The sequence below is a fragment of the Micropterus salmoides genome, unplaced genomic scaffold (assembly GCF_014851395.1).
Source record: "Micropterus salmoides isolate LMB-PRFRI ecotype aquatic unplaced genomic scaffold, ASM1485139v1 Ms_hic_scaffold_22, whole genome shotgun sequence".
Classification (NCBI taxonomy): domain Eukaryota; kingdom Metazoa; phylum Chordata; class Actinopteri; order Centrarchiformes; family Centrarchidae; genus Micropterus; species Micropterus salmoides.
This window is the reverse complement of record NW_024041373.1, coordinates 583,961-604,610: the sequence shown is the minus strand read 5'-3', so window position 1 is coordinate 604,610 and position 20,650 is coordinate 583,961. Positions and strand designations below refer to the sequence as shown.

The 20,650-nt window shown below is 41.4% G+C and overlaps 2 protein-coding genes and 1 non-coding gene across 3 annotated transcripts in view; all 3 read left to right on the top strand.

Annotated features, from left to right (window-relative positions):
* LOC119917175 (heterogeneous nuclear ribonucleoprotein L-like) overlaps window positions 1-2,500 on the top strand; it is a 54,447-nt gene extending 51,947 nt beyond the window's left edge. Inside the window, exons 11-14 of the mRNA XM_038737322.1 lie at window positions 429-630; window positions 942-999; window positions 1,163-1,261; window positions 2,010-2,500. Coding sequence (XP_038593250.1) covers window positions 429-630; window positions 942-999; window positions 1,163-1,261; window positions 2,010-2,065 — 415 coding nt within the window. The 3' untranslated portion in view covers window positions 2,066-2,500. The remainder of the gene's footprint in view (window positions 1-428; window positions 631-941; window positions 1,000-1,162; window positions 1,262-2,009) is intronic.
* Window positions 2,501-8,109: 5,609 nt separating this feature from the next.
* cdk1 (cyclin-dependent kinase 1) lies at window positions 8,110-14,966 on the top strand. Its single transcript, XM_038737982.1, has 8 exons — window positions 8,110-8,196; window positions 8,921-8,963; window positions 9,159-9,315; window positions 10,128-10,251; window positions 10,888-11,058; window positions 11,181-11,344; window positions 12,807-12,948; window positions 14,694-14,966. The coding sequence occupies exons 2-8, from the start codon at window positions 8,927-8,929 to the stop codon at window positions 14,808-14,810; spliced, it is 912 nt and encodes a 303-aa protein (XP_038593910.1). The 5' UTR covers window positions 8,110-8,196; window positions 8,921-8,926; the 3' UTR covers window positions 14,811-14,966.
* Window positions 14,967-20,123: 5,157 nt separating this feature from the next.
* Window positions 20,124-20,240, top strand: LOC119917757. The gene has a single exon (XR_005447328.1). It is a non-coding gene; the product is annotated as a 5S ribosomal RNA (ribosomal RNA).
* Window positions 20,241-20,650: the final 410 nt, after the last annotated feature.

Genomic DNA, 20,650 nt, shown 5'->3' with positions numbered 1-20,650 from the left:
TGTAGGAAACAGCAGACAATTGTACATAATCATTTGCATCAGTGTGTCAAGTCATTTGCAATTTGTTCAAAACAATGAGAAAGCCTTTTATGATGTGCACAAGTGACGAGATGATGTGGAGGCTGAACAATTAGTTTTGAGAATTTCAATTCTGATCTGAGAAATGCACCAAAGCGACTGAGAAAAACTGTAAACATTCCGAAGAGGAGCCTTTTATTTGAATGCTTTAGCAAATGAGGCCCCTCCTGTCCTCTGGTTGGCGCTCCTCAGTTCACAGTCTCAACATTGAATAATACTGATTAAATGTAAAATGATTTCATGACAGCATGCAAACCAGATTTGTGACATGTTGTCGATGTGTTCATGGTATTATTGCTGTTTTATGCAAAGCAGATTGGACATGCATGGATTTGTTGTGTTGTGTGCAGTGTGTCTAAGCAGCATGCAGTGATCCCCAGTCAGGTGTTTGAGTTAGAGGATGGCAGCAGCAGCTATAAGGACTTTGCCATGACCAGGAACAACCGCTTCAGCAGCGCTGGACAGGCCTCCAAAAATATCATCCAGCCTCCATCTGCAGTGCTTCACTACTATAACGTTCCTCCATGCATATCACAGGACCACTTACTGAGGGTAAGGTACTTCTGTCTGATAACTGTCCTGTTTTAAGTTTTAGTTTAAATACAGCAAAAGTACTTCTCTCGAAATAGCCTGTCCCTCTCCCTCTGTCTCTTTGGCAATAATAGTAGTAAACTTTAATCCTGAAAAACCTCATCAAGCCAAATGAGCACGGACTGTTTCATATGAAAATTAGCTTTAGAAACTGAAGCAGGGAGGAGCAGTGTCTAAATGTCTTGCTGGGTACAGATAAAGACCTGTCTCTTACATCTAAGGCTTGCCTAATGCAGCTTTACTGATACATTAGCTGCTGTGTGTTTTGACAGCTGTGCACGGAGCATGACGTGCCTGGTTTCGTCAAATTCAAGATGTTTGATGCCAAACGTAAGTAGAACTTCAGTAATCCTTTTACTTCTCTGTGTGAACTGGTTTATTTGAAAGTGATATAATTTATTAACTACATATTACTCCCTCGGCCTATTCCCTCTGTGTCTATCCTTCTCTATCCAATCCTCTCTTTTACTCACACATTCTGGATCACTCTCAGCCTCCTCTAAGACCATCTCTGGCTTGTTGGAGTTCGACAGTAAGACGGAGGCTGTGGAGGTTCTTACTGTTCTCAACCACTACCAGATCAGGATACCCAGTAAGTCTGTCTGAAGTACACAAGCATTCATCCAGGTATCCATGGAGGTAGGGGTGCTGAGGTGGCCGCAGCACCCCCTAAATCCAGGCATGAGAAAACCATCAGTTGGAATATTTGTTTCAACAGTGCAAAGTTATACATTGCAATAGATTGGACAGTATTCACAGTTACACTTTTACTGGATGTACTGTAATTTGTTGACAGAGCATGTCATTGTGATGCAGAAAAGAAAAAAGATGAGACAGTTTGACAGCACTGCAGAGCGACGGAAAAAATGACAAAATTAGAAATGTTAACATGGGAAACAGCCCTTAGGCTGATGTTCCTGTCGGTCGGGGATCAGATTCTCATCCACATCACAACAGACAACACAAGTCTAATATATGTATATAAAATATGCCTGACAGATTATGCCAATTCAAAACAAGTAGTTTTGAATAAATTAGCAGTAGTTGTAGTAGTAGTAGTAGATAAATGTAGGTGATGTTTTCCCCTTTTCTTTCTGGGATATAGGTTAACATTCTTAATCAGAAGTATAATAAACTATACTTGAATATGATCATCATTAAATAAAGCAGGGCAAGTCTGTATCATGAGAGTTTGACTAGCCTGTCACCGATGACTGATTCAGCCTTATGTATTCATCTGTACCTGCTGTTTCTGCAGTCATTCCAGTAATAGGGTGCAGCGTGACTAATGTCTCAGCCAGGCTCTAATACTAAGTATGTTTGTGTGTGTGTGGTTTCAGATGGGTCCAACCCATACACCCTGAAACTGTGTTTCTCCACCTCGTCTCATCTATAAAAAGCTGCAGAGCACAAGAAGAGGCTGCTGAACCTGATGATGGCTGACCTCTGACCTGGGAGAGGGAGAGGGACCACGAGAGGCGGACAAGTGGACGAGAGATAAACAGAAAGAAATGTGAGAGAAGAAAAGAATGCGAGAGAGATGGCTTTTAACGGAGAGAAGGAAGAAGAAAGAAACATGTTAAGGAGAGAGAAGACACTGTCGCTGTCTCCAAACATCAGAGGCACACCGGTCATCCCACCATCCAATCAACTCAACAAGCTGACAGACAAGTGACAAGTCTGAAATACTCCAATAATGTGCTATTTTGTCATGTGAGACTTCTGGAGGACACTGCTCCAGTGTTTGTCCCAGAACTCTTGAACTTGTCTTTGATTGTGGGCCTAGACTGACAGGCTGACTGACTGACAGACAGACAGGCAGACAGACAGAGAGACAGACAGACAGACAGACAGACTGACAGGCTGACTGACAGACAGACAGACAGAGAGACAGACAGACAGACAGACTGACAGGCTGACAGACAGACAGACAGGCTGACAGACAGACAGACAGACTGACAGGCTGACAGACAGACAGACAGACTGACAGGCTGACAGACAGACAGGCTGACTGACAGGCTGACAGACAGACAGGCTGACTGACTAACAGACGGACGACCAACTGACTTACGGGAAGGCAGGCAGACAGACGGACAGACTGACTTACGGAATGACAGACAGACTGACTGACGGACAGACAGACTGACGGACAGACTGACGGACGGACAGACTGACTGACGGAATGACAGACAGACTGACTGACGGACAGACTGACTGACTTACAGGAAGGCAGGCAGGCAGACTGACAGGCTGACTGACTGACTGACAGACAGACGACCGACTGACTTACAGGAAGGCAGGCAGACTGACAGACAGACCAGGGACCCACTCTGAACTGTAATTCCATGTCAGTCAGACATCTCTAAAATCATATCATACTTACTGAAATGATATTTTGATGTTTAAAAAGTGGAAAAATACTGTGTTGTTTTGAATTGCCATTGAACATAGACTGTAAACGTGGATACCATTTTTAAACAAGTTCTCATTTAGGGTTCATTAGTGCTATGTGAAATGTAGAGGTGTCACTCTACTGTTCGGTCAAGAACTTTGGCTCAGATTGAGATGTCTCAACTACTGACCCTTTGTTAAGTTCGCTGTGGACATTCATGGGCCCTACATAAAGATGCTTAATAGTTTTGGTGACCCTCTGACCTGACTTTCTTCCCTACAGGCAGCATAAGACAGACTTTGATCTCTGACGTGGTATCTGGAAAGCTAACAGCAGGATTTCCATGACATGTTCCCAAAGAGACGAACGTTTTGATTTGAATGCTTCAGTGACATCTTCTCTAGCACCACCCTCAGGACAAATGTTAGACTTTCAGCCACACTGCTGCTGAGGCTCTGAGAATGACAACGTTATTATTGTGTTTTTGTCTTGTCATTCAAATTGTGAGGTGCAATAGAAGGTTTTAAGACTGAGGCTTCTAGTTTAGCGACAGAGGCACTACATGTTATTGGCAGCACAAAAGAGAGTGATGTGAGGTCACAGTTAATGCACTGAGATGGTGGAGCTAATTGAGAACAGTGAGCCGTCCAAGCACTAGCTATATAAACTACTCACACCATGAACATTTATCTCAGCTTTACATAATGCTTTTTCAGATATGTAAGTTAGTTTCATCAGCCTCTAAACAAAAAAGGACATATCTGAGTATTTCATCATTACATCTTCCTTTCATTGTCTGAAATAATTGAACGCTGGAGCACACACAGAAAAGTGCGGCGTATCTGAAAGGGTTTCCTGACTTTACTGTGACCTTAAAGGGTAACGTCTATAGTTTTCATTCTGGACCCTGTTTTCCCATGTTTTGCCACTATGTCTATGTGACTAATTTGTGGTTAGAACTTTAATTTGCCCAGTGAATTCAGACTTTGTTGCCAAGTAGCTTTATACATACATGGAATTTTCTTTGTGGCTTTGTGCATTACAATAAACATAAAATATATAAATATAAAAATATGAAATTGACACTGTATAAAACGTTTTAACAGAATAGTACTAATGAATATGTGCAAGAACATGTGCAATATGGCAGATTGTGTCCAGAGTATTTATGTCAGATTTACGATGAACGTTAAAACATTGTTTTCAGGATATTTTTAACACACCAAAGCATGGCACATATGGCACTTCTGTTACTGCCTGCGAGTGAAAACACCAAGCTGCAGCGTTATCAGCTGACTGTGCCAGGTTACTGCCATCAGACAAGTGTCTCGATTTCAAAGAAGGGACATAAATGATTTGGTGGACTGGAATAGAATTACAACTGTGTAAAAAAACAAACTGTTCATATTCTCAATATATTCATTGTGAGGTACTGGGAGTTTCCTCCACACTGCCCTGCTCTTTGTGTTGTACATGCTAGATGTTGTTTTCACTAAATATAACAGGGTTTTAGTTCTTAGGGCCTCTGTCGGCTACTTTCCGTCTGTACGTCACTTCCTTTTGTCTCTGGTCCTTTTGCTGCATCACTTGCTGTTTGAATGGAAATGAATCATTTGCTGACAACAATTAGGTTAATGTCACATTAGAGCTGTTGTTATCTACTGTTTTGATACTGCTGGTGGACATGTGTTTGGCAGTACGGTGTCTTCAGCTTGTTTTCCTAACCCAGTATTGATCTTAATATGTGTTGAGCCAAAAAATATTAGAGAAGTAATGGGCTTGAGACCAGAGTTCTGCCTGCATGTTAACAGTCAGTGTTTGCTACATGCTTTGACTAGAGATGCTGGACCTAGTGCATCAACCTGTCAGTATTCAAGTCTGATACTTTAAGAGAAGTCCTCTTGGTATCAGTACTTCCTATGTGATGTATTTCCTCTGGAAACAGTTGGTGGGGGACACACTAACGGTTAATTAATGTGAGTAAACCAACAGCAAATATTTGACAGGATGAGCAGAAGAGCAGGATTGTTGAAAAACTGGTGATGACTTTATTTGTTGGCCTCAATACACCCACTAGTGCAGCATGAAGTCACAACTGAAAACTCACCGTTTTCTACCAAGTGGCAGTTTTTCACGCGCCCGTTTAATGGAATCTATAATAATTTTGGCCATCATTCCTGTCAGGAAACACGGTGACAGTTTGCTTACTTGATGTGCTCAGTACACAGAATGGTGCAACCTAACACAAGTCCAGTTTAACTTTTCAAAATGCACAACAGCTATATTACACACAGTGCACAACTACTGTAAGACCAGCGTGTCAAAGTAGAACCAGGAAGCAGCCGTCCAGTTTGGGCATTGATTTTAATGGCCGCCTTCCTTAACAATAGGCCAATCTTACCTTCAGACTCAGTATCAATTCTGTCTTTGTCATACCTTAATATCAGGCTCTTGTTTGTGCAGAAAATGTTCATGCTCATTTCATACCTTTTTTGCACTGCACATGGAGAACTACTGGAATTACATAATATTAAAGGATATTTTGCTTTGTCGTTTTAAACAGCATAGTCATTTTTTTCTTGCAATATTTTATTTTTATAATAATACTAATAAGATTTCTTTGTGGATTATGCCTAAATTATGTGACTAAATAGGCTACCTAAAATCTGGAAGATGCATAGGCTCCATATGAAGGCAGAGAGTGCATGACTGGACACACTGGGCTTCTTAGAGGCCAGTTTTTTGGTGAGGCTTATACAGGACATGCAGATTTTCCTGCTCCCAGCCTTCCTTACAGTACGCTGGGATCCATCACACTTGTTAATCAAGGCATGCTTTTTGTACATAATATGTAAATAAGGAAAAGTTTCAACAGATGAATCCCACTTAGTCTGCTTTAAGATGATTGCTCATTTAGATGTTGTTTGTATGTCTCTTACAGCACTTGGATCTTACTGTATTTGTAAGGAGGTTTTATTTATTCTTTTTTAAGTTTTTAAGCCTTTAAGCGGATTTGATAAATGAGGGCTCTTGTTCCTGAGTTTTTAGGGGATTGAAAGTATGAGACAGATCTCATGATTTTTAGGCTGTATAGGTTTAATGTTGTTAATAGTCAGTAATCACCAATGAAACACTTAGAAAAACACAATTAAAATGTTCCATTCATTTAAGAATTTCTGTGATTGTAACTTACATGTACATGTTCAAATTGAATAAATCCAGGTTTGTAGCTGTAAGGTCAGCTACACACTGCTCAACTCAGCTGTCTGTCACTTGTCTTCATTTATAACTAAACAGGTTTTTTTGACATAAAAACTACATCCTTAACTATATTTGACGTCACCAACAGAAAAAATCAGTAACTTTAATGGAACAGAGGAACCTTTCATTCTTTAGGCAGTGTATATTTTAAGACGACTACACCGGAAGTTTTCTTGCGAACTGCTGTTTAATTACAGACTTATAAGCTGATATAATCAATGAATAAGCTGATATATTTGAAAAAGCTTTAAATTATTTAAATAAATTGCATTTAAATTATGCATTGATTGCCTCAAAGTAAAATACTGCTATTAAACGATTGGATTCATTGGGGTCATTAGGTGGAAGATGTCATGATTTTCCCACAAAAGTATTTATATAAAATGTAAGAAAACTAATCCAATAAAAAGAGATGTGTCTTATTTGTCCAGTGTAGTGATGATTTCTGGTATTGCTATGGAGTCACTGGGTTACATGGAAGCATCATTTCTTAAGTAGGCTATAATTTTTATGGACAAGTCTGCATGAAGGTTGTTTTTTTTTCATTCAAACAGTGATTCATTGGTGGTCCCCAAGTCAAACCTCAGCAGGGCCTCTGAGATGTGCTAACTATCCTCCTACTGCCAACGCTGGGTGAAACTAATATGCAAATTCAATTTATCATCTTAATATCGTTTTTTAAAATGTATTTATTGAGTATAATTAAACACTGCTGAAGTCTACAATTATTCCATGACTCGCTCTAGACTCCATATTGAACAGCCAGCCTTCAAATGTTGAGCTTTCCCACCCCACCAGTATCTGCATGCACACCTGAACCCATTGTGGTGGATCAATACAAATTCTTACTGAACCTGTGGAAAACCTGAGCTAACAGGGCCTATCCTGGCTACAGTATGGTCAGCTATGCCATCAGCTACATGTGAAACTGCAAAATGAACTTATTGATCATGGATTTAATACTAATATACTTGCATATCTACACAGATTAAATGGTGATTAATTAAATTAAAATTAGATATTTCCTTGTAAATGTGCAGTTAATTCATAACCATTCATATGACTAACTCAATACTCATGTACTCATCAGAGAGTACTCATCAGGAGCCTGGTCCAGAGCCCTTTAAAGAGCTCTGGCCTGGTCCATATGATGTATTTTCCCAGTATTTCTTTCATTTGCATTTCTAAACCCCTGAAGTATGTTGCTGTGCTTTTCTGTCATATTCTAAAACGACTGGATGACGTTATAACTGTACAGGTTAGACATGAAGACAAAACAACTGGGATATTATATTAACGTTCAACAAAAACATCACATCCAAATAAATAATGTGTCTGAACGGTGTAGGAGAGTAGATACAAAGCCTTGAATGCGGGGAAAGGAAAACTTATCAGGCCTATCAGCTTTTCAGACAGTACGGTGAAAGAAGTTGGCCCCTGGGACAGGAAAGCTTGTGAAATGTAGGCTAAATATAATTTTAATAAAGATAAATGCAGAGTAGAGTATGGACGTACACATATAGCCATGCCATGCTGGCTCACGGCAAAACATTGTCGGTTAAAACGCTTCTGAGTGAAGAAATGCGTTCAGGACAGAAGTTCCTGTATATTTGGGAGAGGAAGGCGATCCCTGCCTGGAAGAGGAAACTCTGGACATAAATGTTAGCGAGATACCTCGGCGCGTTCTCTCCCGCTCAGCCCACGTGACAGCCTGCCGTTGCTTGATTGGCGGTTTTGAAATACATCGCGTGAGCTCATTGGTTTGTTTTGAACCGCTGCCTTGCTGCGGTGAATTCAAAAGAGTCTGTCAGCACAGCAGCATTCCAGCGGCAGTGCACACGGAGTACATAAGATACGAAGCGAGGCGCAGCCAGGTAATTATTGTTCCGTTTTAACCTTACAGGTTTAAATATGAATTAGACGATTTGTCAGGGTAAAGTTAGTTGAAAACGTGGGCCATTTGAGTGGGTCAACTGCCACTGGAATCAGTAGTTACAAGCCTCGCTGATTTAACACGAACAGTTAGCTAACGTTAAGCTAACGCTGGTGAACTTAACAGGTTACGTTACGCTTAGCATGGAGAAAACGACTTTAACGGCTGGGTGACTGTGTCTGTATCATTGCCATTTATTGACGATGCTGTCGTTGGCGAAACGAAAACACTAGTTAACAATAAACCGATGCTAAAAAGTGTAAAAGGTGACGAGTCGCCGAAAATCTGTAGCTTAACGTTACATACAGCATAACGTTAAGCCAACGTGACTTTAACGTTCATTTGCTTTGGTGCTAACGTTACCAATATGAACTTAGTACGTTACATCTGAGTCAAAAAATCTATCATACTCTGCTGTACATGGTTGAATTAAGAGTCCGTTAACGTTGTATGATGTACCTAACTTAACGTTAGACGCAGTGTCACTTTTTAGTCCACATCTTACAGTAAGTAACAGTAAAGTAGGTCCTTTTCTTAATGTCATTATCTAATATTAAGATGTGGCTGGAATGGAATCTAAGTTTGTAATGAAAAGGTTGACGTTAGCTGAAGTTATTGGAAACTAATGGTAGTTTTTGAAATGGCTCTCTTTCTCTTTCTTTCAGGCAACAATGGAGGACTACTTGAAAATAGAGAAAATAGGAGAAGGTTGGTTTTAATGTTTTCTCATCTTCATCTCAATTATGCAAACACATTGCTACCGATGTTATGCTACTGACATTTTGGAACGTTTTGGTTTTGTAAAGGAAAGTTACATCGTCAAGTTGTTCCCAGCATCATTGTAGGTCCTTCATCTCTGCTTAATACGATCAGAATTGTTTTGGTAACTTGTTGTTCTTGCAGGTACATATGGGGTAGTGTATAAGGGCAGGCACAAGGCCACCGGGCAGGTTGTGGCTATGAAGAAGATCCGTCTGGAGAGTGAAGAGGAGGGGGTTCCCAGCACTGCTGTCAGGGAGGTCTCTCTGCTACAGGAGCTGAAGCATCCCAACGTCGTACGGTACGCTCGCTGTGTGTGGGGTTGAGGGTGTGTTACACAGTGGCGTGTCTGCAAATTCTGTCAGGTTAAAGGGTTTTTAAAGTAAAATAACATTTTCTAGCTCATGAAATGCTTATTGTACGTGCAGACACTTGCAGAGATCAGTTCCATTACATCCCAGTGAAACGGCCTCCAAAATAGCTGCTGAAAAGTGTCTGCTATGCAGCTGTGTCTGAGTGGTATGCCACTGTCAGTTTTTGGTATGCTTTTAAATGATGTCACCGGGTGATTGTAGAATTCACAAGAAGACCTCACCATGCAGCACCATACTGCCATCTGGGAAAGTAGCCCTGCATATAGGGGTGTCTTTGTAAACCCTACAATGGTCAGATTTTGTTGACAGAGTCCACAAGGTACTGATGCATTGTATCTGCTCTGTTACTGAACACTGACAATAGTACGTTGTTTAAAAGAAACTCTTGCTAAAGGTGAGAAGATAAAATATGATCCACAAAGTCCAGTTTGAGTAAAAGGCCAGTGGTTTATAATACTATGAGACAGGAGTTAGCAACTCTGGAAACGTGCCACAGCGACATTCATTTTTAGAATAGAATTGCAGGTGTTAAAATACCCCCCCCCCTCCCCGGTCAGAATGCCTACGCCTCCCTTCCTACACGCTCGCCTCTCATTGAAATTGAATTACTAGGCGTGTAAATCACTTCCTGTGTGAAAAGGCCTTAATGTCCAGTCTATGAGTCACAGCCTAGGAGATCTGTAAATGATATACTTAAATACAGTAGAATTTAACCAGTACTTGTTTGTGTGTATCCCAGGCTCCTGGATGTCCTGATGCAGGAGTCCCGTCTCTACCTCATCTTTGAGTTCCTGTCCATGGACCTGAAGAAGTACCTAGACTCGATCCCCTCTGGCCAGTACATGGACCCTATGCTGGTCAAGGTAAGTGTGTTTGTGATTTATAAACTCTGAGCTGTTAATCTTGGGAATCTCATGTGTGACAAAGGGCTGGGCAATATGGCCAAAAATGTTATCACAATAAGAAGACAAACAAAGATCAAATCATTATTTCTTTCAAGGCTGAGTGAAAGTTGAAGAAACCAGATGGTTAATTGTGGTTTTAAACTTCTTTATGGTCAGAACAAACACTTGATGCCAAACACTGGATCACTTAACAAATCTGAGTAAGAACATTCAAAACAATTATGCATATTTGTTGAAAAAAAAATTTGATCATGAGTAAAATGGTGGAGTCTTTTTTTTATTTTATTTTATTTTTTTCCAGTCCCTTTTTCTCAACAAAACAAATATTGATTCAAGGTCATGATTCAAATGAATTAAATCAAACAAATTGTTATATTGTTATCAATATAATATATTAAGGTGCTCTGCAACTAACAATTATTTGAGTAATGAGTATTCTGCATATTATTTCATCAAGTAATCTGATAAGAAATCTTTTGCTTGGTGCCCCCAGTACTGGAATCAGCTGTGTAACTCATATCACTGTCGGTGATGTCAGTTCACAGCTCTCAACGTCTGTCCGTGTTCATTCTCTCCCTCCCTCCCTTTTTGTAGAGCTACCTTTACCAGATCTTGGAGGGTATTTACTTCTGCCACTGTCGTCGAGTCCTTCACCGGGACCTGAAACCCCAGAACCTCCTGATTGACAACAAGGGGGTTATCAAACTAGCAGACTTTGGCCTGGCTCGGGCCTTTGGTGTTCCAGTCAGGGTCTACACCCATGAGGTGAGAATCCATTCACACACTGCTGGGATTCATGGGCTGAAGCTGCATTGACAGAGCGGTCGGGATATTTGAAGTCTCTAAAAGGACCACTGAGCTGAATGAGCCCTTGTCTGTGTTCCCAGGTTGTAACTCTTTGGTACCGGGCTCCAGAGGTCCTCCTGGGTTCGCCCCGATACTCAACCCCTGTCGACGTTTGGAGCACTGGGACCATCTTTGCTGAACTCGCCACCAAGAAGCCTCTGTTCCATGGAGACTCTGAGATAGACCAGCTCTTCAGGATCTTCAGGTAGGCGCACCAGAACATACCTTCATGCATTTATTAAAATCCTTATCAGTCAAGAGATCAGTAAACCAAAGCTACAGAAAACAACGTAAATATACCTTCAGCCAAACTGGAAGAATGTTTGCCAAAAGTCAGCCATTCATAGTGTTATCATCCTGTTTCCAACGTGGGTCACATTCTTGTTCATTTGAGTGATGTGATGCATTTAAAGCAACACACTTGAGGTATGTTTTATTGTTCCATATATGGTCTGGTTGGGTAAACGTGGCTTACAACATGAGCGAGACAAACCAGTCGTTCACTATGCAGCCAAGTCCGGCCTCTCTCCAGCAGCAGCAGTGGGGTTCTGGGTGTTCTCGAAGATTGCTCCAAATGAATCCCATGATTAAAACATTTGTAACACTTCATCATTTGTAGTTGTATTGTTGTGACGCTGATGTTGAGTTGGACGTAATGATTGAATAAAAAGAAGACGTGCAGAGGTGGAAAAAGACTGAAACCTGTCCATCCATCCACAAACCATCCACAGTGATGACCTGCAGGGAGTTTGGTCATTCTTCTCTGCCTTGGTGTGTAACTGAATGATTTTTAGGGAAAATTATTTATTTTTAAGTTCAGCTAAAGTTCAATATTTATTGCCAGTCTATTTTTGACAAAAGCCGTGTCAAGCAGCACAGAGCGGATGAACCGGGCAGGAAGTCAGACACAGAACAGCCTAGAGAATCTGGTTAATTTTCAAAATGAAACACCCTGTGCAGTCTCCCGATCGTATATCAACAGAAAACCCACCAAAAACAATTGAACTACGTAGTCTACCTAATCATGATAGAAGCACAAATTAGCTCATCTTTCAAATTGCAATTTTGATTTGAAAGCAATTGATTGTTCAGCCCTGCTGGCATGATTCTATCAGCAAATACACTTTCTCTTCTCGTTCACTCACTCAGTTCTGTCATCACCACTCCTCTTTCACTCGCTAGAGTGTGCGCTCTGTCTGTCGCTGCATACCCCTCCCTGGAAGTTCCTGGGCTAACGTGAAGCACTGTCCCCCAAGTAGGGCCAGGTGTGAAGGGCCTGCAGACCTGGAACCGCCATAGAGAATTATTTTTATGCAGCCGCCTTGCTCCCGCGAGGTTTTCATGTTAAGTGATGTGACATTTTGCAGCGCCGGCAAAGTCAGACAATTTCAAACCAGCATGCATCATGTTAAGTCAGCGCTGCATGAAGTGAAATGCACCTATTGTGAGGGTACTATCTGCAGTGAAAAAGTACCTGGTACCAAAAGGAGTTGAGCCGAGCTGTACCATGCAGGGGGAAATGAGGCTTTAGTTCCTGGTTCTTCAGGTCGTAACTGTAGTTCAGTTCCTGAGGTTCCTGGTCCTCCTCCAGGGCTTTTCCACCGCAGGAACTGTCCTTCCCTGCAGTTCCCTCTTTGACTCCTTCCTTCTGTTTCTGCTCTTTCCAGGACTCTGGGAACTCCAAACAATGATGTGTGGCCTGATGTAGAGAGCCTACCTGACTACAAAAACACCTTCCCTAAATGGAAATCTGGCAACTTGTCATCAATGGTGAAAAACCTGGATAAGAATGGCCTGGACCTGTTGGCGGTAAGGACCAGGGCTAAACCATTTAACATCTTAATTCTGATACTGGTCCTCCAAGGGTTAATTCTTTCAACTGTCCAGACATTAGTGGTAAACCTAATAGTACGCAGTAACTTTCAGAAGTACGCCTGACATTGAAAAGTGGCTGTGTTTGGTGATAACAGCTATAGACTATAACTCATGTTAGAAATGGTACACTGCTGGTTAGACTCTCATGGTTGCACCTTTTGCGTCAGGTCTCGTCGCCCCAGGCAAGTTCACATCTTATTGTCATTCCACTGACAATGTATGAAACTTGCCTCACCTTGTGTCTAAATATGGTTAGGTTTCATGTTTGTGAGGGTTTTCTTTTGTCTTGTTTCCTTCTGACATTGACATTCTGCCTATATTTAAAAACTGCAGTCGACGGGTGGGGGTAGCCTTCCAACATTTGGCCGCCAAACGGAAAATCTACCCGCATCTGGCGGGTGTTAATTTCCATCCCTGGTCACTTCACTAAGTTAGTGAGTCAGGGATAGAGGTCGGGACAATGGATGAGAATGTCATTGCTCATTAAGACTTGCATACAGTTACAAAGTCAAATATCTACAGCTCTGGGGCTTCAAATGCAGCACAAGGTGACCAACTAAGAAGACCTGAACCCTGCTTGTTACTATTAAATCTGTAGTAATTTTGTTTAGAGGTGCTGCACTAAATGTACATTTTTCTTCATTACATTACTTGGTGTTATCAGGTGGAAATGCTGCACGTTGCCATATTTCTAACATTCTCCCTGTCTCACTAACGTGCCCATCACATACAACTGAATGAAGCTCTTTCTGAAGCAGCAGCATGTTTGAAACTTCAGATGTCTGTGCTCATGTGGTTTTCTTCATTTGATGCAAACTCTGTGTACTAGAACTGTGCGTGTCACAAGAGAGAAACAAGCTCAGTGTCTTCCACCCATCTCTAGTCTCCTGTCAGAAGTTCTACAGAGGTGTCTTTTTGTAGTGGTGGTCTACAAGGGAAAGGATTTTGGGCTGCAGGGCAGTTTTTAGTCGTCCCACTGGGACGAATCGACAGTAAGGCTGAGTGGTGGCACAGCATGCAGCTCTCTTGATACATGTTTGGGTGCATGTCTGTACTGGGATGTCATAGGCAGCATGTTGTCTCCTCTGTGTCCCTCTTTGTCTCACCTAGCACATCACATCCTGTAAACTTTCATGTCTTTTCTGTCCCTCTGTCTGCCTGGGCCATAATCAGTACTTGTAGGACAGAAAACTCAGTTTTGCCTCTTGTGTATGCGCAACATGGTCCTACTGTTCAGGAATGTGGTGTCAGTTCTTTTTCGAGAAATATTTTGTATGTGATGATTTAAGCATGTCTGAGAGTGCAGTTCTGTAGAAAAGCAGGAAAATCCATTTTGGTCAGCAAGACTTAACTCAATGCATCACTGGATCACATTCAAAACACAGACGGTCAAATAATGGATTTGGAATTTTGTCTAATTTTTTTTTTTTTTTTTTTTCTTTTTAAGGACTCTATTTTATTTTTTTTCCCCCTAACCAACCTAACAACTGTTAGTCATTTGAACTAGCCTATGAGTCAGGCACGTCAATCATACTCGGCATTTAGAGACTTCCACCTCTTATCAGGTCTTCAGGTCGTCTCCTTATAAAACTGGTTGTAATCCCCTAATGTTCCTACTCAGAAAAAAAATATCTTTAATGACACTGTCTCCTTTGCTGCTCTTTGTTTCTCTGCTATAGAAAATGTTGACCTACAATCCTCCCAAGAGGATCTCAGCGCGTGAGGCCATGACTCACCCTTACTTTGATGACTTGGATAAGTCCACCCTGCCTGCTGCCAGCATCAACAAAATCTAAAACGCCTACAGACCTTACATAAAAACACATTTGTATCCATTGTGAATTATCATTCTGTAAATATTTGTTTGTGAAATTTGTTGTAGACCATTTGGTATAGTTTGTCTTTCAACAACCTTTTCAATAAAAATGCACATTCTGATTCTCAGAACTTAATGTTTTGTCACTTTTCATTCAAGTGTCTGAATTTCTAAAATGGTAAAAGGCAGTGCAGTGCATGGCATGCTCAGACTAAGTATTAGTGTATAGCATATAACGGTAATCATTTTCTGTCATTGCAGCTCAGAATGCAGGTTCACAAAACGGCATGAATGCAATTTAAATAGATGATATTATGCTCTTTTTCAGGTTTATAATTTTATTTAGGGGTTGTACCAGAACATGTGTACATGATTAAATTATAAAAACACCATATTTTTGTCATACTGCTGCAGCTCTTTTCACCCTGTGTGGTGAACGCTATTTTAGCTACAGCATGAAGCACCTCACTTCTATTCGACCTTCGTTGGGAGTTGCACACCATGGCTTCGGTTCAGCCGTACATGTTCCCGACCCAGCTTCCCAACCCCAATTCAGAGTGGTAAGTGATTCATTTGTAACAAATTTATATGACATTTTAACTGAGCACGGTCTCTACATCACAGCAACAACTTTATTTCCAATGACTACCTGGAGGCTATTGTGCCATACTAGCTGCCATGTGAGCATTATGATGCGTGTTACAAAGTGACACAGATGGGTTACAGAAGAAAAGGCTGGACTACAGTCAAGCTGTTTTCAGGCAGTTCAGAGCAGTGTTTTCTGCGGGAGATAGTAACTTCCTTTGAGGTGGACATTAGGCTTTTTCACTTTGCAAACCTACATGCACAGAATTATTTATATATATATATATATATATATATACACCACACAGTAAAGGGGAAAAGCCAAAACCATAATATGACCCAATGCTAAATTAAAAATAAGAATTTAAGAGGGAATAAAACTAACCAAAAAAAGTCATCGTAAAGGCACTGCCTGTGCCCATTCCTTGTCCATGATTGTGATTTTACACTGTGAGTGCATGTTAGAAGAGTTAAATAAGATTCATCTTATTAGTGATAGCTTTAAATAAATAAAAATACACATTACGTCCTTAAAATAATTCAAATTATTTTTAATTTTACATTTTTGTTTCAGACAGAGGCTCAAATAAGGGCCTACATGAAGAGTCAGTATAAGATAGGAAATAATTTTTTTGAATCATGCAAAGCTTAAAAATTAAAAGGCCCTTTTGTGAAGGCCTGGCCGATCAAACGATCAGTAAAATGAATTAATAATTTCGCAGTAAATAAAATGACCCAATTGATGACCTTTCACCTGATGACCTCACCCGTGACGAGCCCTCCCGCTCAGACACCGTTAGTGATTCAGCAGCTCTGCCTGCAGGACACCTGCGATCCCGCCGGTAAGACGGGTTTGCTGCAATGTGCTTGTTGTGGGTTGTTGCAAAAAGAGCATGTACAGTTGTTGTGTATCTTCCTGTGTGTCAGGTCTGCCTGTAGAAGTAATATCAGCTGCCGGCTAACACGCCGACAGCTAACGTTACTTCTACACTATAAACAAAGCGCTCTGTTCACTTCGTTCTGTTTGGGGGAGAAAAGTTTCACGGGCGTCGAGAGGTCTGATCTTTTCTATGTAATCTGACTAAAATCTTTGCACTTGAACTAGGATTATTAAAGTAACTTAATAAAAGCGTTGTGCCTTCAAATAAGTATAACAACACTGGTAAAATTCTAAGCCTGTTCCTCCGACTTATAGCCTACTTATCAGCCCTTTAAAAAAATCATTAAATTCAGAACAGTATTGAATATATTTACATTTTGACAGCAACAGTAGTGTTTACAACAGCTCAATAACTGGAAATACATATAAAAATGTCAGTGCCAATGTAAAATAAATAATATTTCTGACATCAAAGTAAAGAGTGAAGTAAAGAAGACATGGCCCCATAAGATTTCAGAAAAATGTATGAATTGTTAAAACAAACATAGGATACATATTAGCTGATTTAACAATTATGTGACCAGATTCAAAAACATTTTATACATTTTTTCTGAAATCTAATAGGGCTGTTTCTTCTTCACTCTTTACTACAGGTCAGGAATATTATAAAAGATTAATGCTAGTTTATTTATTTAGTTATATGATTAGACATATAGTCAATAAAAATCCAAATATATCTCAGATTCACAATGCAATATATAAAATCATTATCACAATTTTGCATACTGTAGACACAAGCAAGCAACACAGACACACACACCTCTGTCTATAGATTTGTTTGTCTCACTCTTACCCCTGCCATGGCCACCCTCATCCTTTCCCCATTAATGTGTCCTTCTCAGATTATTTCCCACACTTTTTTAAATCTGGTATCTTATTTTCTCTACCTGCAGCTCTTTGTGTGCAGCTTTGTGAGCGTCTCCCTAGCAGTCACCCTTGGTAGTGGCTGCAGTATTACAGCAGGTCAGTCACTGTGAGCTAGTCCCAAACACTCAACAATCTTTTTATGTTCACATAATTGTTTAATGAGCTAATATATGTCCTATAGTTGTTTTAATATCTCTAGTCACAGATCACCTACAATAGGATCAGCAACAACACAACAGCAGCAGCAGCCGCATCCATAGCAACCCCTCAACAGAAACTGTTATGTCAGCCCACAGTGTTTTAAAGCTAGAGTTGGGTATTCCCTGTTTATTTTTTTGTCACAGCATTTGCTGATGTATCGATTCAGAAGCATCTGTATATGTGTGTCAACAAGGAATACATAACGATATACACTGCTCAAAAAAATAAAGGGAACACTAAAATAACACATCCTAGATCTGAATGAATGACATAATCTCATTAAATACTCCTTTCTGTACATAGTTGAATGTGCTGACAGCAAAATCACAAAAAAATTGTCAATGGAAATCAAATTTATAAACCCATGGAGGTCTGGATTTGGAGTCACACTCAAAATCATAGTGGAAAACCACACTACAGTCCGATCCAACTTTGATGTAATGTCCTTAAAACAAGTCTAAATGAGTAGTAGTGTGTGTGGCCTCCACGTGCCTGTATGACCTCCCTACAACGCCTGGGCCTGCTCCTGATGAGGTGGTGGATGGTCTCCTGAGGGATCTCCTCCCAGACCTGGACTAAAGCATCCGACAACTCCTCGTCTGTGGTGCAACGTGGCGTTGGTGGATGGAGCATCAATGCCTTCCTCTTGCAGGAACTGCTGACACACTCCAGCCACATGAGGTCTAGCCTTGTCTTGCATTAGGAGGAACCCAGGGCCAACCGCACCAGCATATGGTCTCACAAGGGGTCTGAGGATCTCATCTCGGTACCTAATGGCAGTCAGGCTACCTCTGGCGAGCACATGGAGGGCTGTGCGGCCCCAACGAAGAAACGCCACCCCACACCATTACTGACACACCGCCAAACCGGTCATGCTGGAGGATGTTGCAGGCAGCAGAACGTTCTCCACGGCGTCTCCAGACTCTGTCACGTCTGTCGCATGTGCTCAGTGTGAACCTGCTTTCATCTGTGAAGAGCACAGGGCGCCAGTGGCGAATTTGCCAATCTTGGTGTTCTCTGGCAAATGCCAAACGTCCTGCACGGTATTGGGCTGTAAGCACAACCCCCACCTGTGGACGTCGGGCCCTCATACCACCCTCATGGAGTCTGTTTCTGACCGTTTGAGCAGACACATGCACATTTGTGGCCTGCTGGAGGTCATTTTGCAGGGCTCTGGCAGTGCTCCTCCTGCTCCTCCTTGCACAAAGGCGGAGGTAGCGGTCCTGCTGCTGGGTTGTTGCCCTCCTACGGCCTCCTCCACGTCTCCTGATGTACTGGCCTGTCTCCTGGTAGCGCCTCCATGCTCTGGACACTACGCTGACAGACACAGCAAACCTTCTTGCCACAGCTCGCATTGATGTGCCATCCTGGATGAGCTGCACTACCTGAGCCACTTGTGTGGGTTGTAGACTCCGTCTCATGCTACCACTAGAGTGAAAGCACCGCCAGCATTCAAAAGTGACCAAAACATCAGCCAGGAAGCATAGGAACTGAGAAGTGGTCTGTGGTCACCGGTCACCACCTGCAGAACCACTCCTTTATTGGGGGTGTCTTGCTAATTGTCTATAATTTCCACCTGTTGTCTATTCCATTTACACAACAGCATGTGAAATTGATTGTCAATCAGTGTTGCTTCCTACGTGGACAGTTTGATTTCACAGAAGTGTGATTTACTTGGAGTTACATTGTGTTGTTTAAGTGTTCCCTTTATTTTTTTGAGCAGTGTATTTCTATGTCAATAGTGAAGTGAATTGAGAAGAGTCCTATTTAAATCCTTGTTCCGTGTGCCCTTTTTATACTTTGAGCACCTGCCCTTCCAAAGGTCTCTGACCAGCCCTGTTGGAACAGGAATGATTGTGGTGTTTTTGAAGCATCTGGGGGCCTGACACAGGGAGGAGTTAAGAAGACATCCTACAGCTTCTCTTTGTAGTCTTTCAGCACCTGACCAGGGAAAACCTCAGAACTTAAAGATTGGGGTGGACTAGCCTATTGCTCTTTTACTTTTCTCATCAGTCCTTTTGATTAAAGCTCCCTCTGCTACTTTCTCACTGATCAGACTTTTGCTCTCACCATCAGCTTTGCAGTCACACTGCCAGCTCTCTCTGCTGCTCTGACACAAACGTCTCTCTCTTCGTATCTCTTTTCAGGGGTGCATCCCCATCCCCATATATGTTGTCTGAGCTGTCGCCTACTATCCATTTAGTTGTTTAAATTAAAAGTACAGCTAAGCCTTGCTATGTAAATTAGTCTTTACCTAACTAATAACGTTGGCTAACTTGTTATCCATAACGATTGATAAATAAGTGATGTTAGCCTGTAGAGTGTGTGTGTGTGTGTGTGTGTGTGTGTGTGTGAGAGAGAGAGAGAGAGAGAGAGCGAGAGACAGAGAGAACGGGCACACATGCACTGAGACGCCTGTAAGTGCATGGGATGATAGCTTTTGTTAAAAAAAACATTCTAATTAGCCAGTATACAATCTATTATACAGATTATGATACAGCCAAGCCATCAGCGTCACTACGCTCTAAGATGGTGTCTATGATCCGAATTAATAACTGAACAAAAGGTCCAATAGCAAGCAAAATAAATGTATGACCTGCTCTCTGGTGTGTGTGTGTATGTGTGGTTGGTTTATATGTAAGTGAATGTGGATGTTCATGATGGACATCTATAAAGAACTTTTTTTCAGATAGGTCATTTGCTTACGGCCATACCACCCTGAACACGCCCGATCTCGTCCGATCTCGGAAGCTAAGCAGGGTCGGGCCTGGTTAGTACTTGGATGGGATCGCCTGGGAATACCAGGTGCTGTAAGCTTTTCCTCTTCTCTTTATAAAAATCAGAGGGGGCTGCTGCCTCTTCACTGAAGCAGCTTGTCCCTGGACTTTGAATTAAAAATTATTATTGTATAATAATAATTATAATATCATTCAATATAATCAATAAAAAGGGCGGCAGCCCGTGGGGACTTGTTTTGGGATTTGGAGGGTCACCATATCTAGTACAACATGGGCCATTGCCAAAGCTGCCCCTGAGCAATGTAACTGACATGACCTGAACCCGTAACTGCTCCCTATCCGCTAGGATGTTTTAAATGCAGAGAACAAAAACTTTCCCCTTGGGCATCAATAAAGTATATGAAAAAAAATGTAATAATTTATGTGCTTACATAATGAAAATCAGTAATAATGATCCAATAATAGGCTTAATTGAGAATCAGCATCACA